This window comes from Pagrus pagrus, assembly GCF_965226575.1.
Source record: "Pagrus pagrus genome assembly, chromosome: 18".
NCBI classification, from domain to species: Eukaryota; Metazoa; Chordata; class Actinopteri; order Spariformes; family Sparidae; genus Pagrus; species Pagrus pagrus.
The window spans coordinates 21,796,958-21,823,153 of NC_140202.1; the positions used below are offsets into that span (position 1 = coordinate 21,796,958).

General features: G+C 40.8%; 3 protein-coding genes across 5 annotated transcripts; 1 reads left to right on the forward strand and 2 right to left on the reverse strand.

The window, feature by feature from the left end:
* Positions 1-2,750: 2,750 nt before the first annotated feature.
* slc1a8b (solute carrier family 1 member 8b) lies at positions 2,751-12,221 on the forward strand (the record flags this gene model as incomplete). Its single annotated transcript, XM_084381494.1, has 11 exons — positions 2,751-2,909; positions 4,412-4,491; positions 4,943-5,158; positions 7,059-7,101; positions 7,213-7,426; positions 8,568-8,667; positions 9,773-10,006; positions 10,101-10,295; positions 10,380-10,514; positions 10,613-10,760; positions 11,376-12,221. 11 exons carry the CDS (start codon positions 2,751-2,753, stop codon positions 11,520-11,522), a joined length of 1,671 nt encoding a protein of 556 aa, XP_084237620.1. The 3' UTR covers positions 11,523-12,221.
* A 1,007-nt stretch (positions 12,222-13,228) lies between these two features.
* On the reverse strand, positions 13,229-21,660 carry elavl1a (ELAV like RNA binding protein 1a). 2 transcript variants are annotated; one of them, XM_084382031.1, is made up of 7 exons: positions 21,556-21,660; positions 20,250-20,310; positions 18,096-18,287; positions 17,485-17,588; positions 16,717-16,870; positions 16,362-16,587; positions 13,229-16,163 (listed from the first exon to the last, which is right to left on the reverse strand). In XM_084382031.1, the coding sequence occupies exons 2-7, from the start codon at positions 20,284-20,286 to the stop codon at positions 15,839-15,841; spliced, it is 1,038 nt and encodes a 345-aa protein (XP_084238157.1). In that variant the 5' UTR covers positions 20,287-20,310; positions 21,556-21,660; the 3' UTR covers positions 13,229-15,838. The 2 variants fall into 2 exon arrangements, with proteins under 2 accessions (XP_084238157.1, XP_084238156.1); XM_084382030.1 differs by having other exon boundaries at positions 16,708-16,870; positions 21,556-21,659.
* Positions 21,661-21,689: 29 nt separating this feature from the next.
* On the reverse strand, positions 21,690-25,898 carry tspan37 (tetraspanin 37). 2 transcript variants are annotated; one of them, XM_084382034.1, is made up of 8 exons: positions 25,799-25,898; positions 24,328-24,519; positions 24,162-24,236; positions 23,935-24,033; positions 23,168-23,320; positions 22,973-23,056; positions 22,734-22,846; positions 21,690-21,735 (listed from the first exon to the last, which is right to left on the reverse strand). In XM_084382034.1, the coding sequence occupies exons 1-7, from the start codon at positions 25,874-25,876 to the stop codon at positions 22,769-22,771; spliced, it is 759 nt and encodes a 252-aa protein (XP_084238160.1). In that variant the 5' UTR covers positions 25,877-25,898; the 3' UTR covers positions 21,690-21,735; positions 22,734-22,768. The 2 variants fall into 2 exon arrangements, with proteins under 2 accessions (XP_084238160.1, XP_084238159.1); XM_084382033.1 differs by lacking the exon at positions 21,690-21,735 and having other exon boundaries at positions 21,881-22,846.
* Between the last annotated feature and the right edge of the window lie 298 nt (positions 25,899-26,196).

Here is a 26,196-nt window from a genome sequence, read left to right on the forward strand (position 1 = left end):
CACGTTTTACATCTCGAAATATTTTTTATTAATTTTTATTAGCAAATATTAGCATGTTTAACAAATATTAGCATTTTAGCTCAATAGCTTCCAGGTCATTTGATCAATTGACTAAAAATCATGTTGGGATCATGTAACTACACTGGCTGCAAGAGATACGCCTCTTGTTTTTACGTTTATGTCTCTAAATATGTTTTATTAATTTTTTATTATTTTTTATAAATTTTTACGTGTAAATATTAGCATGTTTGCTCAATAGCTTCCAGGTCATGTGATCAATTGACTCAAAATCATATTCGAATCATGTAACTACACTGGCTGCATGAGCTACACCTCTTGTTTTCACGTTTTACATCTCGAAATATTTTTTATTAATTTTTATTAGCAAATATTAGCATGTTTAACAAATATTAGCATTTTAGCTCAATAGCTTCCAGGTCATTTGATCAATTGACTAAAAATCATGTTGGGATCATGTAACTACACTGGCTGCATGAGATACGCCTCTTGTTTTTACATTTTATATCTGTTCATATTTTTTTATTAATTTTTAGGCTATATGTAAATATTAGCATCTTGGCTCAATAGCTTCTCAATAGCTTTAAACACAGTATCTCTGCTTTAAATATCCCACATTTTTATTTCGAAAACAGGAAGTCGGTACACGCTGTAGCCGTCTTCTCCATGTGTTTACTGTAAAGTCTGCAATACGGGTGCACTTGAAATGTTGGAGTGGCTTGCAAATATCGAATATCCAACTTAAAACTAACTTCACTGAAGTCTTGTCATGATGTATTTTCCAGCTGGCCCAAGACGATTTTTTTAAAGAGTTTTGGCTTAAGAAGTCACCCCACAAAGGAAGACTCTTTCAGTTTATCACAAATATTAGCATTAAATCATCATTTTGAGGGTACATGGTTTTCACTGGGCAGGAAGGGTTTGAATTATGTAACCAGCAACGTAAATGATGTGGAGTAGAAAGTGCAGTATTTGCCTCTGAGATACAGCGGAGCAGACAAAATTGAAGTTGCATGAAATCCTAATATGTCTAGTCAGCACTTGAGTAAATATACTTACATTTCACCACTGGGTAAGAGCCTTATACTGTGTTTTGTGTGTGTTTGTTTTCAGAATGGGGGAGAGAGACAATGTGAAAAAGGGACAGGAAGAGAGGGACAACAGGTAAAACAAATAATACATGTGTATTCTGTTAAAATGTATGTATCTGTATAATTGACCTGTTGTTTTGTGTGTTGTCTTCTCATTTCAGAGGGCCCCATGCCTGCCTTTGCCTTGGGCCCCAAATTTCTTAAATCCGCCACTGCAGGCATTTAGCTTTATTTTACCTCAATACTGAATACTAGTTTACATACCTTTTCATTGAGAACAGCTGCTATGAGAGCAACAAGACTGAACCCAAACAGTTGGGTTGCAGACAGCTAAATGATGAGTTGTATCCCAGTATAAAGCCCCGTAAAGAATTTAGGGCTGTGGAATCATGATTTAGCAGGAAAGAAAAAAACCTTTGAAAAGAAACAGAGACAATTGTCTCTAAGTGTTTCGCTTTTCCATCACTGATCTCGCTGCGTGCATTATTCAGGACAAGGATTACATGTGATTGGATTGGTTAAAAGGTGACGTCTGCAGACATTGTTGGACAGTCAAATTTGGATCTGTTCCAAGGTCAGCGTGGAGACTGTGACGTCAGAGGAGATAGGTCAGCTGGAGAAACAACAACACGCTAGAGTAACCGGAAGGGCTGATAACAATGGCGTGTCATTTACAATCTTCTTCCTCCGTTAGATTCTCCATTTGAACTATTTTCCTATTACCTATTCATTAAAGTTTGATTCTGCTGAAATTGTGGCAAAAGTACAGTACAATATACACCAAGTTAGCGTAGCAGTGATAGTTTGAGTCCAAACAAATTCTTCTCAGGGTTATTTACCCCCTAAAATGCCAAGTCCTGAAGTGAAGGCCTCTCAATGCACGCTCTGACCCCTCTGCACAGAGGACAGAGTTTAACGTGATGGTAAGATCAAGTGCATGTCCTGAACATCGAGGACTGATGCCGGTGTCTTACCTTTAGCCTCTGCCCTCTGATAATCCTGCCTGCACAGGGCGGCTCTCTCACTTGCATGTTACTATGTGACAAATATCAGCGGTCACTTAAACAGTAATATTCTGGTTCATGCCACTTTTTATCTTGTTAAGATTAGTCTTATTTATATTCTATTTCAATAACTTTTGTCTTGTGACTAAATGTTGTCTAAATTGTCAATTAACCTGAAACATGATTGACTGAAGGTGAGTAAAAGTTGGTGGTGCTACGACCCTGTTTACATGAGAGTCACAGAGGTCAAGGCTCAAGCAGTTTTATGAATGAGATGACTTGCAGGTTTGTATAATAACTCATAATAAGCTATAAATGGAGGAGCTGATCAGCACTGAAGTCTTGGCTTTAGCCTCTTTAATAAAGCTTAAGTGGCTGTGGAGGAGTATCCCTTAGCATGGGATAGGGATAATCCTTTTAGGCAATGCTTTACTAGGAATCAGTTAGTCAACACTTCCTCTCCCAGACTGGATGAGCTCCTCAGTGAAAGAGAGGAACCACATTTGATCAGATTCACTCCTCCGCCTCGGCTCTTGGTGGATACACACCGATCAACTTCCCCAACCAGGATATCAGGATATCTGTCGCTGCTCAGGGGGGAGGGGGGGCCTGCTGGGATACGGACCGAGTTTGAATCATGTTGGACAAGATGTTTAAGAGCGTGGTGTCGGTGAAAGTCAGGGCGTACATTAAGGACTACTGCAAGAGGAACGGCCTGCTGACACTATCGGTCATTGCTGTGGTGACGGGCTGTGTGCTTGGATTTGTCCTCAGGTCACTGAACCTGTCCACACAGGTATGGATGAATGGATCGACTGAAATTCAGCAGACAGCAATGTGACTGGATCTTACAGTCTTATGTTGATCGAACACTGAATGCAAATTAACTCAAAATGAATGATAGGAAGTAACAGCCAGCCTGTCCTGTTCACTCCTCATGTGTCCTGAAGCTGTAGATAAAGCTAGTTATGTCACAGTGAGAACAGAAGCAGATAGAGGAGTCAGAGAGCCAAAGGTGTCAGAAGTGCAGAAATAGTTGAAGCAGCTATAATAGATATATTTTATGTTAACACTGGATCACCTGAGCACTAGCAGGAGGGTGATTCTTATTGTGATGAACCCTTAGCTAAGTTTTATCGCATCTTTTAACTCATTGTTCTGGTTTTACAGCTACAACTTAACTGTTTTGCTTAATTCTCACTCTCATAGCGTCATGTCATTGATGTTTTCATGAAAATAAAGCTCTATAAACCCAGACTACACTACCTGCTGATCACCCAACAACAGACAGACAGTTAGCGAAGAGCCAAATATTTCCCTCAGTAGTTGGAGGGAACCAAAACAGAGCTGTGAATGTTGAACTTACATTCATCAGGAGGCCAGAACCATGGCTCAAAATGAATTATACTGTTGCTCCCAAACTGCTGGATGTGTAACTAGTTGCTAAAAAGTTGGTCATATGTGCTCAAATGGTGACCATCTGTTATTCTTTAACGGGTAGATGTTATTTGCGTGATAAAAAATATTCTGAAATGTTTAAATGTCAGTCTAAAGGCTCTTGACACTACATTACAGGGATGTAACATGCTGTAAATGGACCAAGAAGCTAACCTTGTGTGCTGGCAGCAGCCCATAAAACACACAGCGTCATCATCTGCAAAGAAACGAATTTGGGAAACACAAAGAGATCAAGGGGACAATAGCAATCGATCTCAAAGTGATTTTAAAGAGTTACTCTGAACGAGACAAATAACCTTTTTTGAATAATTTGGCAAAATGATTTATTGGAGAATTTGATTTCAACAAAAGCAAAAATTATTTGGTCCAAATAAAATTAAATTAGGTTTCTTTTCATAATAACAACAGTAACACACACTATTTTCTGTAAGTGCTGAATCCGAAACTGTATTTAAGAAATTGAAAAGATAAAACATTTAAGGTTCAAAATCAAAGAAAGATGATTGTTGAGTCTCATTCCCAACTCATCGAATCTCCATGGGTTGGTGGCCAGCCCGACCTGCCCATCCAAAGCGTCAGAATTTGACGAGTTGGGAATATCAACTTTCTTACAAACTGGACTTTTTAAAAGGAGATCCTGTAAGTGCTCGGGTGGCATAAATCTAATCTAATGAATATAAATCACATCAGATTTATTTAGCTAACATTGTTTTGTGCTGAACTACACTAGAAAAATGTCCTTACAGGGTTTTCAGCTGTGAGATATCATTTGGTCTGAACAGTATGATGGTAAACTTTTATAGAAGTAAGGTTTGCTACAGGTGTTTCTCTCTCACACAGGCTAAGATCTACTTCTCCTTCCCTGGAGAACTGCTGATGAGGATGTTAAAGATGTTGATTCTGCCGCTCATCACCTCCAGGTAAGAAAAGGCCTCACCTGTGTTGTCAGTCCTTTGATACACCAAACAAGCTGTTGTTATTACAGCTGCATCAACCACAGAAAACTACCGTAATATTTGTATCACACATAATCTGGATTTCTGGAAGCCCTTGTCAATGAAAGTGAGAATTCTGGGTAATCCTGCTGGCAAACTAAGATTAATGCTGAATTCAAACAAGATGCTGAATTTTAATATGATCCGTGAAATCATGCTCCACATCATCCCCTCGTCCTTCTCTCAGTCTCTTTGGTTGAAAGTAATCGAAATGGTCATAAGAAAAATGCAAAACACCAGCAAACCAGCAAATGACTTTTCTAATCAAACTAGTTTTAGATTCCTGAAGGTACATTGAAACTAAACTAAATAAGTCTTTCATTCACTGTTTTGAACACTCCAAAGTTGATATGACATTTCCTGTTTTCCCACCTAGTCTTATGTCAGGCCTGTCAGCCATGGACACGAAGGCAAGCGGTCGGCTGGGAGTCCTTACCATCACCTACTACCTGTGGACGACCTTCATCGCTGTCATCGTCGGCATCGTGCTGGTGCTCATCATCCACCCGGGCACAGGCTCAGAAAAAGATGGCCACCATTCAAGTTCAGGGCCTGTTATGACCTCTGCTGACGCTCTGCTGGACCTCATCAGGTGAATATAGACGGACACAAACACGATCGCACTATGACAACATGAACATAGAGATGGGAACACTTTCATTCAGATGTTACCTCACTGAAGAGCCACGAGCCCCATACCAGCTCTTCAGTGTAATTCCCCTTTCCATGATGGAAGAGTTTACAGCCATTCAAACAGCCCCAGCGTGAAAGTTCACATTGTGCCAGTGGGGATCACCAAAGTCATCAAGATTCATCATCTGAGAACCATGAATGTCTACAAATACTGTGCCAATTCAGCTAGCAGATATTGAGATTCATTACAGGGTTAATTAATATCTTAACCTGTTGCTGGTGCTGGATGAAAACTCAAAGGATCAACAGTCACTAGGATTCCTCCTCTGGGTACCATGAATATATGTAGCACATTTCACAGCGATCCATAAAACAGTTCTTGACGTTCATTAGTCTGGACCAAAGTGGTGGGCCTGCAGACCACGAGCATGGCTTAGAGTGATGAACATCATCTCCTCTTTCAGTTAGCTTGGTTAAGATGTTCCTCCTCTTTCATAAAAGCAGCTTAGAAGACTATACAGCATTTTGTTAAACGAGCCAATCAGGCTTACTTTGTAAATAGGTTTTTCTTCCCTTTTTTGCTTGTTCCTAAGCGGATCCCTCATTAGAAGACATTGTTACTTACCTAGAGTCGCTGCTATTTTTGGAAAAGATCTGATAACTGAAAAAAGCACTTAAAACCTGCACTTCTATAAGATGGCGAAGATCCCCCTCCTGGTCTCGGCTTTTCAGGAGATTCCAGATTTTCAACTCTTCTATCTCATTAGTGTTATTTTCCAGGACTAGGATTTGCTCTGTAATACCATTTAACACACACGGAAGACCAGTACAGACCAATTAAAACCAGTACAGATCCAGTTTAGACCTTGTGACCTCCCACAGGCTTCCTCGGGAACAGGAAGCCCCCTAATCACAAAAGCTCACGGCTTCAGTTTGATCCTGGGAGCAGACATAATAGCTTTCAGAACATAACAAGTGAGGCATCGTGCAATTCTCAGCAAGCAAAGCTGAAAATGATGTTGCTTCTGATATTAAGCGAACAACAAGGATCCCAAAAAAAAAATTAAATAGCTAATAAAATGGGGCACATTTAAATCAATCATAATCTGCATATAAACCTGGACAACCTGGACCTTTCTGTCAGGAGAGGGAGGAAGTCAGCAAAAAAAGGAAATGTGCTTGTGCGATAGTTGCAGCATCACCTCTACGCAGCAAGTCGGCTAAGATTAGAGAGACACTTAATGTGATCTGTTAAGCCTGCACTTTCTCAGAAGGTCCTTACGCAATGTTACTCTCTGTAAGACAGAGCCTGCAGTCTGGTGTGTGTGTGTGTGTGTGTTTGTGTTCAGGCCGGGCCATTCATGCCAGAGGCTCATTAATACCTTCTTCTAAAAGCCTTGTTTAGTGAGCTGTTTGTTGCTGTAAGCCAGAGGTCAGGTGTACACTCAGTCCAACTCTTACGTGTTCCTACCTGAGGTCAGTGTCATTGACGCACGCTGTATAAATACAGTCCTGGCACATGATGCTGGCAGTCCACATGCAATTTTCACCTTGCTCACATGTGAAGGTCTTTCTCTGTTTTCCGTCATCGTGTGGAAAATCTCTGCTAGTTGTGTTGGAAGACATTCATGAGTTGCATGTAGGATAGCAAGACTGAATGTCCATGAAGCAGAGGGGAGGTCAGACTATTTAATTTAAACAGCCAGTGTTGTATTCTGATCAATTACTTTAAAAGTAGCATTTCCATGTAGAAACGTTTTCAGTGCTTCAGGTTGAATATATTTGCCAGGCTGTATTGTTGAATTATAGTTTTTACTCGCCATGATCTGATGTATTTGTCTGTTTATTGTCTTTTACAGGAACATGATCCCGTCGAATCTAATCGAAGCAACTTTTCAGCAGGTGAGTGATCAAAATCTCTCACTGGCGTTCATTATACTGCAAAATCACTTCAATGTTCAACATCCACATATTAACAGCTCTCTGTGGTTGTTCTCTTTCGTCCCACTCCAGTACCGAACCGACCTGGTTCCTATTGTACAGAACTCTGATGTTAAAGAGTCTCAGGCCAACTATGTGTACGTCATGCCCGACTACCACAACCCTCAGCTGGGTCACCCAGTCTTCCTGGAGATCACTCCTGCACCAGACATCAAGTACAAAATTGTTCCCAGTACCAGCAAGGGCATGAACGTACTGGGGATTGTCATCTTCTCAGCCACCATGGGTAAGATAACCACTGAGCTCAATGAACATCTCAAAATCCTTGTTTGTTTCAGTAAAATCCTTGTTGTGCTACTTTCTAACAACACACTGAAGGGTTCATAGCTTCTTATTAATGGCTGCACTGACAGTTAACAAATCGAATACCAACTTAAACTTTGTAGATCAATTATAAGCCATTATTTTATTCCCTTCATTTTAAACCAAATTGGGGTTGCCAGGTTGTGAAAAATCCCCCTGGCTGGTGTTTATTCTGCTCCAACATGACACATAACTTATTAAACATAAGCATGCACCAACAAGCACACAAGCAGGCAAAAACAAGCTGATTAGTTTGATACAAATTGATAAACGTTGACCCGACAACCAGTGTCGTCAACAACTTGGTCAACACGACCAAGGACCCCTAATGTATAGGTGCTGCACAGATATTCAGCGTATGACTTGCTCTCATAATTGCACAAAGAATCATGTGTAGACTATCATCAGTGTTGTGTAAATGTTTTTTCTTTAACAAATTGATATTTGCAAATCATATGTTGGATTCATGTTGATATTGGTTATAAAAACAACAACAACAACAACAACAAAAACACAACTTGGTGTCTAGTTGCAGTACTCTGAGGACCACTTAGGGATCCTTGACCCTCTGTTGAAGACCCAGGAATTAACCCTTTTTCTAGCAACCAAGGAAATATTCATTCTTTACTTAAGTAAAAGTTAAGACATGTTAGCAGAAAATACTTAAAGCTTCAAAAGTGAAATACTCATTCTGCAGAAAAATTGCCCCACAACTAGATTATGATATTAGAAGACTGGTTCTGATGCATGACAGGGGTGGAGGTGAAGTTTAAATATTTTTTAATACAGTTAGCGTAGTCAAAATATATCTAAGGGGTCTGAAAAGTTAATTGTGACTTCAACTTTCAGATTACTTTGTTACTTTCCACCACTGCTAATGACTACCTGACATTGTTAATTCAGTTGATCCAGCCAAAGGGACATTTCACAACCTGGCAAAAAGTTCTTCTGATTAATGACGTATATCTGATCCATAAAGCATGACTTGTTAACCATTAATTAAGTATTAAATTAACACCAAAGAAACCTTTTATCAGAGGTAACTCGTATGTTCCCGTTCTCAGGTCTGCTGCTGGGGAAGATGGGAGAACGTGGAGCGCCACTGGTCAACGTGTGCCAGTGCATCAACGAGTGCGTCATGAAGATCATTAACGCTGCCATGTGGTGAGATAGCACACACGAACACACAAAAAGAGTGTCACGCAAACACATCCAAAAAAAGACAGACAACACAGAGTTTAGAGCCAGATTATGTGTAAAAATAGACACCAGAGAGAGTTACAGGTGTTGCCGAGGTGTCCTCACTGCCTCCCACGGGAGGTGATGAGTCGGCTTGTGTGAATTGATCTAAGAGGCACTTTCACAAATAAGATTAGAGCTGAATAACTGTAAATACGAATGAAACCCTTGACTCTTGAAAGTATATGACAACATTTTCAGGGGAAGGCCGTTACCTCTTTCAACTTGAAAATGCCTGTGTGCACAAAGCCAGGTCCATTAAGAAACGTTTGACTGAGCTGTCCTCAGCACCTTTGAGATGAATTGCACTGCTTATCTGGCCCAGCACCGGTGCATAACCTCACTAATGCTCTTGTGGCTGAATGTGAGCAAATCCCTCCAGCCAGGCTACAGAGGAGAGGAAGCTGTCACAGCAGGTTAATTTAAAGTGAGACGCTCAAACATTACACGTGGGTGTGATGTTGGGGTAGCCACAGTGTTTTCTCGAGCATCCAACATCCCAAACACTTGTTTTCTTGATAACTCGTACGATATGTGCGTTGAGGCTGTGCTGAAAAGTTTCGAGGGCAATAAAGGATGACAGCTGCAGTGTAATCCTTTAACTACGACTGTCTATTATGACTTTGGAGATAAATTCTTGCTGGCAGTTCCTCGAGGTAATCTCCAGACTCCTCTCTCCAACTCTGACTCACGTTTCCACTGTTGTCTTCCTGCAACAACTCACCTCTCAGGAGATTTCTCCTTGAACGAGACTTGTGTTTCTGGTTACAAAAAGGATCTTATTATTTGACAAAAAGGGTCAATCTCTGCAGAAATCATTTCTGTAATGTTGTCAGACACGACCTCCGCCTGTCGGTGGCATGAACAAGCACTTTTAGTGGACGTAGCTCCACGCAGCTCATTTCCTCTTACATTTTTTCAGATTACGAGAAAGTGAGGACTATTTTTGTTACGCAAATGCACATCCTCTGCCAGAAAGTGATCGTAGGACATCCATAATCATGTTCCTCCTCTTCTCTCCTCCGTGTAGGTACTTCCCCTTCGGCATCGTGTTCCTTGTGGCAGGCAAGATCCTGGACATGCACGACCCGGCCCACCTGGGAGAGAAGCTGGGCATGTACTTCATCACGGTCCTGTCGGGTTTGTTTGTGCACGGCCTCATCCTGCTGCCTCTCTTCTTCTACTTCTTCACCCGCAAAAATCCCTTCCCCTACATCAGAGGGCTGCTGCAGGCCCTTGTCATCGCGCTGGCCACGTCATCCAGGTAAGAGGACACCATTTGTTTGTACCGGTTCTGATTGATCATCTTTTGGAATGAAGCCCAGTGAGTACCGTGACCGTTTCCTCTTCCTTTACAGCTCAGCCACATTGCCAATCACCATGAAGTGTCTCCTGGAGAACTGCGGAGTGGACCGGCAGATCGCCCGCTTCGTGCTGCCGGTAGGAGCCACCATCAACATGGACGGCACGGCCCTGTACGAGGCGGTGGCGGCCATCTTTATCGCTCAGGTCAATGAGTATGACTTGGACTTTGGCCAGCTGGTCACTATTAGGTGAGATTAACTCTGAGCTCATTATCTCTGCATTACAAGGTCTTTATATCACATCCATTAACATCCTGTCTCTTGTCTCATCAGCATAACAGCAACAGCAGCCAGCATTGGGGCAGCTGGGATACCTCAAGCAGGTCTGGTTACCATGGTGATCGTCCTGACTTCTGTGGGGTTGCCACCTGCCGACATCTCGCTGATTGTGGCCATCGATTGGGTCCTGTGAGTACCACAATAATGATAATCCTTTAAAGAGCATCACTGGGTCTTTGAGAGGCTGACGGGGCAACGTGTAAATGATTTTTCCTTCTGATTCTCAGTGATCGGTTCAGGACGATGATCAACGTGCTCGGGGATGCCCTCGCGGCTGGGATTATGGCTCATTTATGCAAGAAGGACTTTGAGAAAGCAGCCACTTGTACTTCAGACACCCCCACTCCTTCCAGTAACGGAGCTACCAACCAACGGGTAAGACGGACAATCTCTATTTGCTCTGGGCAACATGCACATGTATGTTGTTTATCTTGTGAGGCTGCTGGTATTCCTTCATGGAAAGAAGAGCAAAGAACGGCAATGAAGGCTTTTCTCGATGGAAAAGAGTCTTATGGTTCATTGCTCTGATTGGTTGAAGTCCAAATACCTGCTAAGTATTTTCCAGTCCCAAAAAAAAGACTACTTGGGTGTTTCTCTGTAACAAATGTCAGGTTACATGCACCTGTGACGATTTAAAAACCCTGAAAACCTACATTCGGGCTGATATGGTTTATTAGGGTCAATATCGATAACTAGAAATCAAGGAGACCAATAAATGATATTTGGAAAAGATATACATTTGTAGTAACAATAAAAATCTAAGTGTCAGAATCCACAAAAACCAGTGATGAAACTAGTTTACTCAAGTATGACACTTAAGTATTTCCATTTTCTGCTACTTTACACTTCCACTCCACTACATTTATTAACTTAGTTACTAGTTCCTTTGCAGATTCAGTGTTTACAGGCTACTACTTGTGCCTATCCAACCTCTGAGAACTTCTTTTTCTATCTTAACCAACCGTACTCTTTGTGATGTCTTCCCTACAGAGAGACACGGTCATCTCCTTTGGCAATCAGAGCGTGGCGTTGTCTGATGCTCCTCTCATCACACACCGCTGCGATTACGTGTTCGAGGTGGACGGAGACTGCGTGACGGAGAGACCTGTGGCCTGCTACAACCTCTGCCAAGTCTAAAACACCTTGACATGATGGACAGCAACAGAAACTGCCTTCTACAGCACAGAGATTCACCTCTCGGGTCCAAGGGGACCGTCATCTGAGGCCCGGAAAAATCCAGTTTGGTTGCAATCCTGTCACCGTCCTAAATGAGACCGGCGGTCAGGGTTGAGCAGCTAAAATTCAGATTAGACCGGACACATGTAACCTAAATCTTAAACAGACACTCTGAATGCACCTGCAGACGTGACAATGTGTTGCACTGACATGTAGTAGATGGATTAGTGTTTATCAGTCAGTGGTGACAGAGATTCACAGGCTTGTGTTCAGACCAAATCAGATGATTTAGACTCAGAGTTCTGGCATTTTTTTTTTCTGCTACGCCTGATTTGTTCTGAACGAGGCCTTTCCAGACTTCAGTCAAGGTTTTGAGTTGCCTTAACATGATCTCAGTCTTGACAATAAATCTGAAAACTTGAAAGACTTGAAAGTAAACAGTAACTGATCACCAACAAGCAAACTTGTATTTTGTTGAAGTGAACCTTTATCTATGTTAGACGATGCATTTATACATAGATATTGAAATATGAATAAGAATATTTACATGGTTTTGATTAGATATTTGTGTTTTTATACCTATGCTTTTGATTTTGTGTTCATGTTTTTTTTTTTTAAATAAAACCTGCTTTATTCCTGTCAATGACTCGTTTTATTTTAGATTTCAGGAATGTTTTTTAAAACTTTATTAAGTCTGTTATTACTCTGCTTTGACCGAATTTAAAGATTGTGGGGTAGTCAGTTAGCCATCAAATTTGATTTTTCTGATTAGTGGCTCACTTTACTACACTTAAACATCTCTGCACTGACATGGAAAACTCCTTTAAGACACAGATCAGCGACAATTAAAGCAACAAAATGTAACATTGGCCTCTCGTGCAAAAAGCCCTATGGATGTGGGCTTATTCACACTTGAAGAGGATCTATTGCATCAGGAAAGAAATGTTTCATCACAGGATAAAGGTGAACAACTTACTCTGATGCAATATCAAACAGATATACGCTACAGAGCTGCTTCATGCTGCCTTTCCTTTCCAAAACTAGAGAAAGAGTTGATTTAGGCCATCTTATTGATAACCATTATGTTGGAAAACATCTTAAGTTCCTCTATACTAAATTATAACACCTACGTGTCAAGTAACTTCACGCCGACACTAAAAGTGGTGTGGAAAACTTACTCAGTGTTGATGGTGGTGTAGTACAAGAACTATGCAGACATGCCTCCCCCTTCTGGTCCCAGAAGGTAATAATTGGGCCAGTACAATGTGACCAAGCTGAAGGCAAGTTGACATTAGAAGACACATGATAGCAATGCTGTTAAATGATGTTTTGTTGCTATTGTGTTCCATCATTTCATTTCTGCGTCCACTTGTTGGCATGTTTATGAGTAAAACAGGAAATACAGTTCACACAAAAATGAAAATTCAGTCATGCTGATGTCCACAAAACACATCTGGAGCTTTAAAGCAAAACAGCGTTGCAGCATTCACTCGTCTTCCCATCAGCATGAGTGAGTAGGTAATGCCCGACTTCTCCTTTCCCTTTAAATAGCATGCAGAACATTTTCATAGAAGATTAACTGTGCATCGACATGTCCATACATTTAGCGTTCGCATAGAGAATCACTTTTCAGCAAATCCACAAAAAGCTTCTGAAGAGACATTTCATTCTTTCAACTTTGAAAAGCCACCATGTTTTTATTGAAATGATCCAATGTTAGAAGACATTTAACGGACTTCAATTTAGTGTCCTTCAAAAGCAAGAAAAACAAAAAAATCAATCATTAAAAACACTCCAACAAAGTAACAAGTATGACCGCATACATTGTCAAATAAATACCTGCGCCTCCTCTGATGTAAAATACACCATTTCCTCTTATAAATTAAGGCGGAATGCAGTTTATTCTGACTGCCCCTAAAACAAACTCGCTTGCATCTTTCATGCAACTCCAACTGGACTGCTGAGAAAAATAAGCAGTAACAAAACGTCAGTAGAAAAAAAGGAATAAAAAAAGATGAGGCCAACACTACAACAAATTTCTATTACCTGCTTTGAGCAAGTCATGAAATATTGCACAAAGTTAAGGTTCGCGACACAAAAATAAGATGAAAATACTAAATCAAAAAAATCACTTTTAAGACCAAAATCTGAAGCGTGTGATGGGAAAACTCATTTCATAGAGGGCACAGATTGAAGAGGCATTTAATGAAGCTTTGGGGGGGGGATTATAACTGGTTTGTGAGTCCTAATACGTGTGAGCAAGGATCATTTGCTACTTGTAACTATTTAAGTGTTTCATCTGTTCAATTACTGTGGTCAGGTTACAGCCAGAACAATTACAGTACCGATGCTAAAGCTCCACCTTTCAACCAACGTGTAAAACAAGACAATCTACTAAATCCATTACTCTTAAAAGCTGCGATATGCCAATAATCTTGACGAATGATATCAGAAGTGTCTCACTGTAGCAAGTAATCAAAGCAAAGTCCTCACTAGTTGAAGTAATCTCCAATAAACAAAGATCAGAGCAACAGCTGTAGGTGTAAAGGCCTAAATCTGCAAGTAAACAGTATATACTTATTTACAGTCTGGCTTCCCTTTAAATTACAACACTGGAAGTAAACAAATTTAGTCTAACTTTAGTCTAAATGTAAATAATCCAGGGTTCAAAAGCAGGTTTAGTGAGTCAGATGTCAATAAATAAGCCATTAAGTACCCCAAGTGCCATCATACAGCTTCAGCTTCCAAGTTATGTTACTCTTCAGTGGTTCAAACTCAACAGGCAACTGGTTGCTGGACCGTCACTTTCCTTCAAGTGTCTGTGTGCAGGTTAAATAACCTTGTCTCAACTAAATTGGTCCACATATTGTTAATTTAAGCCTGTCTCAGACATTTAAAAGCCTCCAGTGGAAACTTTTTCAGGGATCTTTGACCTCAACACTGCAGATTCGCTTCTAGAAAAATAACAGAACAAAACTTCAAACCAAATCTTAAAAAAAGGTAAATTAAAAAAGAAACAAACCAAACAAAACTTTCAGCAAAAAGAAATAAAATTTAATGGTTTATGCTCAAAGAGAAACAACCAAAACAAAAGAAAGGAAGAAAAAGAAAGCAAATTTAAACTGAAATCATTAACAAAGGCCATTAATGTCTCTCCAAACTTGAGATAAGCACTCGTTAAAACAAGTTTGTAACTTACAGTGTAACAAATAATCTATGCCTTTAAAAAGGAAATAAAATCCAAACAAAAAAGGAAAACAAAATAATTAAAAGAAAAGGAAAAACTTAACAGAACAGACGGCAAACTGAGCCAAAGCGATGTTACTCTCAGTCAGCGTCAGATATAACCTTAGTACCTTCTCAAAAATCCAAAAAAAGGTTTAAATTGTGTGCATCTCCTCACAAAACTCTTGCGGGGTTGTAGGATCTAATCTCTCCCTGCTTTTGGTCCATCTTAATTCCATTATCATTGGCTGGGGTTCATATTCAACAGGACTCTTCTGAAATACAATTTATAATAATAAAAAGACACTTCGCACAGGGACAACACAAACAAAAAACATTTCCCTCCGGAGCTCGTCGTGTTTAAAATCGTTAGCCTGGTCGGAGGGCAGGCAAAAAGTCAGATCAACATCAAACAGACTGATATTCATGGTAACCTAAAACAGATTGGTTAAAAGTGCTTTGCTCTAAGATTAACTCAAGACAGTGAGTGGTTTTGTAGGTCTGCATCCACTCTATGATAATTTAAGGCATCTATTTCTACTTTTGACGAGGACCCAGAACTGAGCGCAATGAAAAGGACCACTGGCTACGGGCAAAATATTGTTCTTCCCCTTCTTTAGTATTAATCATCCACTGAAATGTCGATACTTAGAGAACAATTTTCAGGGCTTTCCTTATGCTCCGTATTTTCAGTGCACTGCTAAAAAACTTTATCTAGTCCCCACAGTTAAACATGCAACACATACAGACAGTATTTTAGCTTTTAAGATAATTTTCAAAAGTAATCTTGGGGGTATCATGGGATTTTTCCTTCTCAATTCCCTCCCCTAAAAATGAAAACTACCGAGTGTCCTCAAGCCCCAAGCATGAGTACAAAGATGAAAAAACAACAACTTTTAGACAAGTAGAAAGGTGCAGAGAGTGAACATCTCATTTAACTCTGAATACACTAAAACTCAAACAGATGTGTCAGACTTTGCAAACTTCTCTCTGCATTAAAAGCCTGCCACAGCTTCCATCTCTCCTCTACACCCGATTGTCCAACTCGCTCTCTACTTGTGGCCCTTGCTGGTCTTAAAGGACACTTGCAGTATCTTGTCTCCGAGCCGGTAGCCGTTCAGGCTGGCGATAGCCATGGCCGCTTCCTCGTAGTTCGTCATGGTGACGAAGCCGAAGCCCTTGCACTTGTTGGTGTTGAAGTCACGGATCACCTTGACGTTGGTGACGGCGCCGAAGGGACCGAACATCTGCCAAAGGATGCTCTCGTCTGCGTCCTGGCCCAGGTTGTAGATGAAGATGCACCAGCCGGAGGTCGAGTTCCCGGGGACGCTGACGCCTCCCATGCCGCCCATGTGGTCAACACCCATGGGGGAGAACCTGGATATGTGAATGATAAGAGTACTTTATCAATAACACTAAAACCGGAGTAGAGTTTGCCATAACTGCAACAGTTTTTTCAATGACCTGCTCATTTTAGGGCTGGCACCAACGCTTATTTTCATTACGGATTGTTCTGCTAATCACATTCTTGATTAATTGACTCTGTACATGTAGACAGTCATAAAAGTCTCTCACCTAAACCGCTGTGCCTGGTGGTGTAAGGGCCCCCCGAAGCGTCGGGACTGGTTGTGGTAAAGCTGCGAGATGAGCTGCGTGTTCTTCGCCTGGTTTGGGTTGGCCGCAAACTTCACTGTGATTGGCTCAGCGGCTCCGGGTGGTTTTTGGCCATTCAGGTTTTTGACTGCTTCTTCTGCCTCCGCCCGCTTGTCAAACCGGATAAAAGCCACCCCACGGGACGAACCTGGGCACGAGAGAGCAGCTGGTGACAATCTGTATATAAGCAGCCTAACTGCTGCTTTAATTTCTTGAAGTAAAGGCGCCGTGTGTTGCTGTATTTTTGAAAAGCAAGGAAGTCATTCACCTGTCGTACCTGTGGCCTGATCAACAAGTACACGAGAGTTAATGATGTGACCGTAACGTGAAAACATGTCCTCAACGTCCTTCTGGGTCATGGACTTTGGCAGGCCGCTGATATATAGGTTGGCATCTTTAATTGTATCAGAGCTGGGGCGTGCGTATGACACCTGGCAACAGGAAGCGACAATTTTTCGGATTAAAACGCGCTTGACACTCGTGTACAAAACAAAAAGAAACAAAACTATCAAAAAGTACAAGTATTGAAATCTATCAAACTTGACAATTTTAATCATCTTTTGGATTTAGAGGGCAATTATATCAGGTGTTTTATACGATACAATACTGAACTTATTCATCTGAAAGGTTTCGTCTCATCAAAATTATCACTTTTGGACTAGAAAGTTATAAAAGAAATAAAATGATCAAATAAGCAAACTGTCACCTAAGTAGTTTTAGGTATTAAGTCTTCAGTCTGAGCAAAAATGAGGAGTCAGAAGCATAACGGCAACAAAAATGAAATCAAACTGATCGAAAAGGCACGTTTTATAAGGAATTAAATACACTGAGTTCAACAAAACGTGTCAAATAAAATAAGTAAAATTAAAGTCAAACTCAACAGACATGTCAGATAGGGCAGTAGGTGAGCTGAGCTGTAAAAGCAGTATCACTTCCTCGGGCTGACATGTACTAGCTAGTTAGCGGACAGCACAGGAGCCATAGGAGAGTTATATGACATGACATCTTTGGTTTGAGAATTGTAGAACACCTTATTGCACGTTACCTTGATAGTTTTGGACTGTAGCCTTAGTCCATTCAGTGTACTGATAGCTCTGTCTGCATCACTAGGGTTAAGATAGTTAACAAATCCGTACCCTAAACTGTGGCCTAGAGAAAAAAAAAGGAAAACAATAAAATAAAACAAAAAAACGTTGTATAGTTCAAAAAAACCTGCAAACAAATAAACAAAAGCAAATCTTAACATTGCATGCTAGTCTAAACAAACAAACAAACAAACAAACTGTCTACAGTTAAACAGGGTTGGAGCGGTTGGAATAAATAAAAACTTTGTGGTGGTAAAAAAACTGAAGTAGTAAAAAACAATTAGGGAAATCTTTCAATGAAAATTACTTTATTAATCACTGAGGAGCCAGAAAACAGGCCTTTACAGGACATCCTGTCGGTAAAGACAAAGTCATTTGAAAATGAGTGACAGGCCAAACTATTCTCTGAGTCATAAAGATGAACCACCACTGATATAGTCAGAGGCTGTAGTCACAACTTGCATTTTTGCAAAGTCTTCTCTGCAAATCTTTTGCCATTTAAAACAAAAATCTTGTGTTTAAGTGTCGATCTGGACTGTCACAAGTGATATCGCTTCAGAGCGTGGCATACCTGCAACTTTATCTCGAATCAGCTTGGCGGACTCCACCTCTCCGATGCTGCTGAAGAGGCTCCGCAGCTCGTCCTGCGTCATGCTCTGAGGCAGGTAGTTCACTATCAGGTTGGTCTTGGAGTCCTTCCCTTCGTCCCCTCCCATGTGGTCTTCATAACCGTTAGACATGTCATACACCTCCTGCAGGTCGGCCAGGTGGGCAGAAAAACACAGAACAAGGTAAGTACACAGGGGTAGGGCTGACCCAATTAGTTGATTGACTGATCGGCGGGAAAAGCGCCTGCCATTGTTATCTTCAACGATCACATTAGTAATTTTTTAAGCAAAAAGGCCAGACCTTTACCAGCTTCTTAAAGATTTTGTCTTTTACCTTCTTCTATATGACAAATATATAATAATCAACAGACCAGCAGGACTTTCAGGGCTTTAGAAGTGTTAGCCAAGTGGGCTCAGCAATAATAACAGTGTTGGTAGTATTTACTCGATAAAGCCGCAGACCTAGATCTTGATGAACAAGTGATAACATACCCTAAGATTGAGGATTAGCTTCCTTGTGCCATGGAAAATGCCCATTTCAGTTAAGTGATGGGATGTGCCAGATGCCACGCCCATAATTCACCCATGGTATCATGGTTGCAATGAATAAGTTGGATTGAATTAATTAGTTGATGAACTGATAATAAAAATAATCATTAGCTGCAGCCCTACACTGGTTTCAAAATGTTTGCTGCACAAACAGACTGATCCCTCTCTAATAAACCAGAATAAAGGTTGTCAACTCTACACTTACACAATCGCAAAAAGGGAATCAATTGAAACATCACTTTCAAATTAAAATGTCATCAGCTGTTCAGTGGCCAGCAGCACAAAGTCAAAATACAGCGATCAGCCAGTGTGCCATAGACTTCCTAGAATTTATACTCTTCAGGCCTCACTGACCTTGCCTCTACCCTGCTACCTCAAACAACCTCATTACAGCGCTGACAGGAATACAATAACACAAACGGGAGCATACAGCGGGTACAATACTATAAAGGCGCATGCGCATGCATTCAGAGATATTTTATTAAAAATACAATCTTTTTCCATCTCCACTCTTCAAAAAGACTAGCCTGTTAATGACTCTTAAGCATAAAGCAAATTCATGAAAACGACAGCCGGACGAATCAGGGACTACAATTAGTTTAGATGCCAAAACATTTCACTACTCCAAAGGGGTGAGTCCTTCCAGAGGTTTTAGGAACATAACGTGGCATTTTTAAGGCTGAATGTGGCTGACTGGGCTGACAAAGAGACCAATTTATGTGTGGATTTGTCTCATTATTGGTCAAAAAGGTGCAAGTGTTCCCATGTGGTGGCACTGCAGTTTTCAATGCAACAGAAATCCAGGGGTTGAAAGGTTCAAGGCCACATAACAGTAACTACTTATATTACACAAGCATGTGACTGGATTCCACTTGTTCTCAGTGCAGTGGTTTACACTAAGTCGTCTTCAAATTTAAACAATGGTCTGCAATGTAAAGGCCAGGCATATGAGATTTACTTTTGCAAAGTAGTTAAGTAACTCAGTCACAAGTCAGTTTGTAATCTAAATGGTCTGAGATCAGTTAACAATCTTAAGTGCTCACAATAAGATCGGAGCCCACCTTCAAAATACTTTTTTAAAAAGCAGCTTCCGCTATCTGTTCAGCATAGCGTGTCCTGGCGGACACATTTGCTTGTGGCTGAAATGGGATCAGGCCTGAAAGGGGAACCAGTCCAGCGGTCAACCTGACAGAGGTCCATTCATGCAAGAGAAGGGTTGTGATTGTGTATTCTGGTGGGTAAGATACACTGCCTGAGAGGATGAATGGGAGTCCTGTATTAAACTAGTAAACATGGGCATAGCCGCTGGGAGCTGGTATGTGTGCGTTTGATTTCTCTTAATGCTGTCTCACTTTTAACACATATTCAAATCAATCGTTCCAGCAAAATCACTTTACACAGTTACAACATCTGCTATATTAGCACGAAGTCTAACTTTATAGTGTGTCTGCACATTTACTGTCAACAAACTCATCAAGAATGAAAACATCTAATTGCACTGGTGACATTCAGTTGAAAAGGCCACATGCTGTAGTACTGTTTGAACGGCAGCTGAGATCTTATACTCACTTTCAAGTACTTAATGTGTCCTCGACGAACTGCCATGAAGACACTTCACTGCTCCGGAGGCTGAGTGGTGAGAAGACAAACAAAATCAAACAACTCCGTCAATGTGGCAGTAAGCAAACGAGCAAATGTGCACACAACAACCGAATGGGTGAGAAACACTTGATATGTTTTTTTTTAATACGCCAAAACACAAAATCACCACAAACACACTGTATGTAAATATCTAATGTGACTCTTCGAGGGGTCGTGCAGAAACACTGAATAAAAAAACCTCCAGATGAGACAAAACATGTTGTCTGCAGGAAAAAACAGAGGTTGTCAGATCTACATAACCAGGGGCTAATTTTAAGGACATTTAAAGTCTCTATGCAGCTGTCATTATTAACTCAAAGACTCATGGAAAACTACTTTAATGTGTCAGTGTTTTGGATCCACTATCCAGTGGAAAGAGCAGCATCACAGTGGAGCTGTTGTGGCAGGAGGGTTGGGTCATAATTCAGACGTGGTGTTTGAATGAATGAATGAATGAATGAATGCAAAGCAGAAAGTGGAAATATCAGATGGGCTTCCTCACAATGTCACCTGCTTTCTCTGGATGAGCACCTTTAATCTAGCACATGAATTTCAGAAGCAGCTCGTACAGCTGTCGTAAAACCTGGGCATATTTCTCCAGTGTGTTCAGGTGCTGCAGAAGGGGCGACACTGCCTTCAGAAAATGATAGCCACCATTACACTTACAATAGAAATAGCCAAACATTACCTTCTGCAGCCACGTACTCAGCATTAAATCGTGCAAATGTTGTTTTTAAATACAGTCAACATCATTTCACGAGTCGATCTGGAAACGTGTAGAGGCCTGACCAGCGTTTGCTAGCGTTAGCATGCTAGCAGCTGCATGCTCTCTTCGCTCCCTGGCGAGAAGGGTAAACATATGTCCAAGCAATTGTGACAAAAACGGGGCGTGATATTGCTATTATTATCCCCACTGCGTACAAGACAACACGACCGCTCGCGTTACGTAAAGAGGACAGGATACGTGGCGGTCTCTTGATGTGGTTAGCTAAACGTAGAGCACCGTGCTCCTATTTTGGAGAGCGTCGGATCAATGCATTTCAGTCCCCGCGCCTAAACCACAGCGGCCTGCTAACAGGCCACGGAGGCTAACGTTAGCCACCGCCAGCTAGCGAAGGGCTCCCCGGGCCGCAGGAGCGGCATGGCAGTCATTCCCGACTGACAAACACCGAAATATCAACGCATACAGCCGAGAGGCCTCAGGAGACACATGGCGACATTTTAAAATCTTACCAGAGTTTAGTAGGTAGTTTCGTTTTTGCTGCCTACTCCTATTTTTTCCCTTCTTAGCAGCGTTCACTTCCCTCCAAGTCGGCCTCACGCAGTGAAGAAACCGAGGAAGGAGCTACGTGACGAGTCGCACCACGCCCACCTGCGTCCAGCCACGCCCACCCGCGTCCAGCAGCCACGCCTCTGCGGAGGAGACAGCGTGGTCAACATCCGAGGTCAACATGACCCCCTGAAACAAGAGCTACATCAGGTGTTACTGGGATATAATGTAAAAATTCAGTTTTCAAATAATATGCTACTAATTTTGATACAATGACAATCTCATGGAGACTCTATAAACATTTTATTGGAGGTGTTGACAGATTAATTGGAATTAACCGTACATTAACAGACTCATAAGAAAGATTATTGAACTACATTACATTTCCTACAACAAAGGCTTGCTGAAACAAAACTGCATTAGTCATAGACCTACCCTGATCTTCTGTTTGGTTTTTGTACCCTAAGAATAAAAGAAAACAAAACATACTCAACATCGTTTGATCACCTTGAATCTTCTGCCTTCAATTCAACCTCCAAAAAAAATAGAGACACCTTTTTGTTGATGCGTACAAAACATGAAACACGGTTTAGTGATACTACAATGCTCAGTTGTGGTTTATGTATCGCTCACCTTCATCTAATGTGCAAGCTGAGCTGCAGTGAAAGCAACGATTACAATACTTTCAGAGGGAGAAAAGGTATTTCAGGTAAAAAGTGATTGATTTTGCAATAAGCATGATGCTAAAACAATAATTCTGGACTTAATTAACTGGGTGAAGAGGCTAATCTTAACTCAAAATAGAAGAAGATGTTAGTAAATCAGTGGCCTACACATGGTCAGTACATCGTAAAGCATGCAGGACACTCAATGCAGCGAGTGGGCATACAGGGTAGGAATCAAGGGACCGCATACATCACTGAGAAAGGTTTGCCCTCTTATGACCACTGAGCAGTATCATACAACGAAATCGTGGTGGTGAAACATTTAACCTCTTTAATGTTACATGTTTTGTAGTGTACTGGAGTAAATCTGCATTAAGAGGTCGGCAGCACAGGAACAGCCATCCCTACATCAATCCCTATCATATCTTGATGCACATTTACACAATGTGACATGACCTATTATGTAGTATTATTACATCTGGACAGTGCCGTCCCATCTGCCACAGTGTCTTTAGTTTTTGCCCAGGGCGTGATAATCCATTAATGGCCGTTCCCTCATCAGCTGTGCCACCGTCAGAAACAAAGCAATCTGCGTGAGAAGAGGAAAGAAAGGAGAGGATTCTAGTTAACCGCCAAATGAGACAATGCTCAATAATTAAATAATGAAACTTAGAAACACGTGACAATTTTATGCGAAGCTTGCAGTCTTTCGTACCTCAACCAAAAACACCAGTGGGGAGCCCCAGATGATAAAACTCAGCACAAACTGTAAGGCCATCTCCAGCTTCACCTGGCAGCCCTGAAACGGAGACACATTCAAGAAGAAAGAGAGAAACAGAAAGATTACAACCAGACATTTACACTAGAGCTTTTGCATGTCCATGAGTGCTGAGTTTATCTGGATGTCTACCTGTGTGTACAGCTGCCATGGCTGGTCCACAGTGCCATTGCAGGAGGTGAAGGTAGAGTTGCAGCAGCTGTGAGGAACCGAGAGTCCTCCTGTACGGTTAAACCAGGACGTGTCGAGCCAGTCCTTGTAGTCATGGACACCACAACACTGCAACTAATGACGGGAATCAAAAGACAAGATACCTTTTCACGATCAATCAGAACAAAAAACCTGAACAGATGAGATGCTATCAAGGGAAGATGGAAGATTTCTATTTCAAAGAGAGCATCTAGTGGCCATTAGAGGAATTGCAAGCTAAGGGTATTTAAAGGATACGTTCACCCTAATGATGATAGAAAGTCGGGTGAAGTTTTGTAGCCAACTAAACATTTTTGGAGCTTCACAGCAAAACAGCCTGGGAACTTGTTTTAAAGTGTAAAAAAAGGAGAAAATAAATAGCACTTAAACTGCACTTTGGTTGGGTTTACATTTAAAAACAAGTCCCAATCTACTTCACCTGATTTCAAGGTGTACTATGTAGTTTTTTTTTTCAGACTCAGAAAGTAGTGCACCTTTAACATCAGCAGAGGGGTGAGTAGATAACAGCTGAATTTTCATTTTTAGGTGAACTTATCCTTTAATACTTATTTCAACGGTCCTCTTTAGTTGTTGCTGCTTGATTTCATGTCACTATGTGTTTCCAACTTTTTGAAAAAGCTACATCATTTTTACGTTATGCTCGGGCGATGTGGATGCCCATTTCACATGACTTATTACTGACCACTCACCTCTTCTTGTGTAGCATCCACAGCTCGAGAGTTGGGGTCCTGGCTGCTGCCTGTGTATCTCTGAAACACTCCTCTGAGGGGAGCTATCTCTAAATCCAGCTAAACAAAAAAAATGAAGTACGCACAAAGAACGTCAATTTGCAATTTTTTATTCCAAGAATAATCCGCAGTGTCGTGAATACACACAAGCTGTCCAGTGCACATGAATTTTGGTGTAACTCACGTACCTGTGTTGAGTGAAAATAAGCCAATGCTGAAGCTGTACTCTCCAGACAAAAGACCAAAACTAGCAGATAAACAAACTGGAGAAGAAAACAGTTTATCACGTAAGATTCAAACACTGATGTACATACAGATATCCACACACACACACACACACACACACAATCTCACCAGTCCCTGCAGAAAGGTGGACTCTCTGAGGCTCAGCAAGGAGCCGAGGCAGCCGGTGGCCACCAGGAACACAGCGCTGGAGAGGGCGAAGATAGCTGGCAGGGTGATGTAGGTTTGAGAGAGAAATAAGCTGCTCTGTCTGTACTTCATCAGCAGGTAGACTCCACTCAGGCCCACCACCAACCCCACCACCTGGAAAATACAAGAATACAGTTTTTCAGTGTGGATACATTGTAACTCTAGACAGGACAATGCTAAATGGCTTTATGAGAATTCGCAAACATTGATAAATAAAAGAAAATGCTGAATATTGGATCCAAGTATTGGCCAGGTCAATATCAGTTTACCTGGAGTATACAGTATATACAGTACATTGGGATACTTGTGTACATTTTTGCCAGAACATTATTTGCACGAGTGAAATAATATTTTAACACGATATATTTACTTTTACTAAATTATGACTTTTGGGTACTTCTTACAACACTGGAGACTGCTGAAAGAAAAAGGGAGTTAGTCATTTTTAAGATTTTGTCCAAAAAAAATCAAAATCAAAAGGGTCAAAATTAATTATCCATCATTTTGACACTCAGAGAACATATCATACCCTTTTAAGCAGTGATGGAAAGTAACTAAGTACACTTACTCAAGTACTGCACTTAAGTAAACATTTTATTTAGTTAGTTATTTTCTGCTACCACATCAGGGCCAAGTGCTTTTTTTAAATTTTTCTTCTTTTATCGGAAATCTAATCTCTGATATTTTTTTTCTTTTACAAACAACTTTGATTCTGATAATCAGAAAATGACAAACAGCAAGGCCGATTAGTCCATAGTGTACACTATATACATAGGCGACATGCAACATTATGTATAATTTACCTTTATTAGTACTTTGAAGTACATTTAATATCAGATACTTTAGACTTTCACTCAAGAACTATTTGTATGGTCGACTGTCATTTTTACCAAAGTAGTATTTTAACACAATATCTTGACTTATTAATAAAAGTGTGGCATTTGGGTTTCTTTTTACAGCACTGCTAATAACAATGGAAATGAGTTAAATGACAACGAAGTCACAGCCCTGTGTACTGAAAAATAACAATATAGTTATAATAACTGGTGTCTGTTAAAGATATTATTTCAAAAAAGACTGCCTATTCACTTCCAGGAGCCTTTCTCTGCAGTGCTCATACAATACTTCTACTTGGTTCCTGTTTCTAAACAGGCACTCTTGTGTCACATGACAGGTGTAATCAATCATATTACTGTGTGTATCTTTTATCAACATTCAAACACAACACTGGAGGTTATTTCCTCTTCTTGTAGCTCTGCTGTCATGTTATTTTAAACAGGAATAAATGGTAGTTTCATTAAAAAAAACAACTGTAAAGGCTAAAACGGTATTATTTGCAATATTAAATAGCAGAATTCAGAAACAATACAGCAAAATTGATTGCCTTACATACCCACAGAAGTTGACACATCAGCTGAAGTACTGTTTTTAAAGCGTTTCGTCTCCGATCACTCATTTTCAGTGCTAACATGACGGTGGTCGTAACTGAACCATGAAGCTTTTATGCAAAGAGTAAAGACGATACGCTGAGGCATGTGATTTTGTATAGTGTTTCGCAGACTATTGCAACTTTCCTTCCGGGCTGGCTGAAGATCAACTTCCCCAAACAACACGGGACATCTCTGACAGTAAACCACAACCTCAGCTTTGTTTTCACAGGCATTATAAACTGGTTAAAGGTGGAGTATGACTACATACTTGTCATTCCACTGGGCTACATGTATCTGACGGCCTCACAACAAGTTTTCATAACCTTAAAATCATGTGCTCTATTTGCTGATTTTTTAATTT

Bases quoted from the DNA above. Each gene is read 5' to 3' on its own strand.
- elavl1a (XM_084382030.1), bottom strand. From the start codon at position 20,286: ATGGCAGTTCGTCGAGGACACATTAAGTACTTGAAAG. The intron at 16,871-17,484 runs GTAACGTGCAAT...TCCTGTTGCCAG, and splicing joins TACAGTCCAAAACTATCAAG to GTGTCATACGCACGCCCCAG. The intron at 16,164-16,361 runs GTGAGAGACTTT...TCACATATCCAG, and splicing joins CACCAGGCACAGCGGTTTAG to GTTCTCCCCCATGGGTGTTG.
- tspan37 (XM_084382034.1), bottom strand. From the start codon at position 25,876: ATGTTAGCACTGAAAATGAGTGATCGGAGACGAAACGCTTTAAAAACA. The intron at 23,057-23,167 runs GTAGACATCCAG...TCTCCGTTTCAG, and splicing joins CATGGCAGCTGTACACACAG to GGCTGCCAGGTGAAGCTGGA. The intron at 22,847-22,972 runs GTACGAAAGACT...CTTCTCACGCAG, and splicing joins CACTGGTGTTTTTGGTTGAG to ATTGCTTTGTTTCTGACGGT.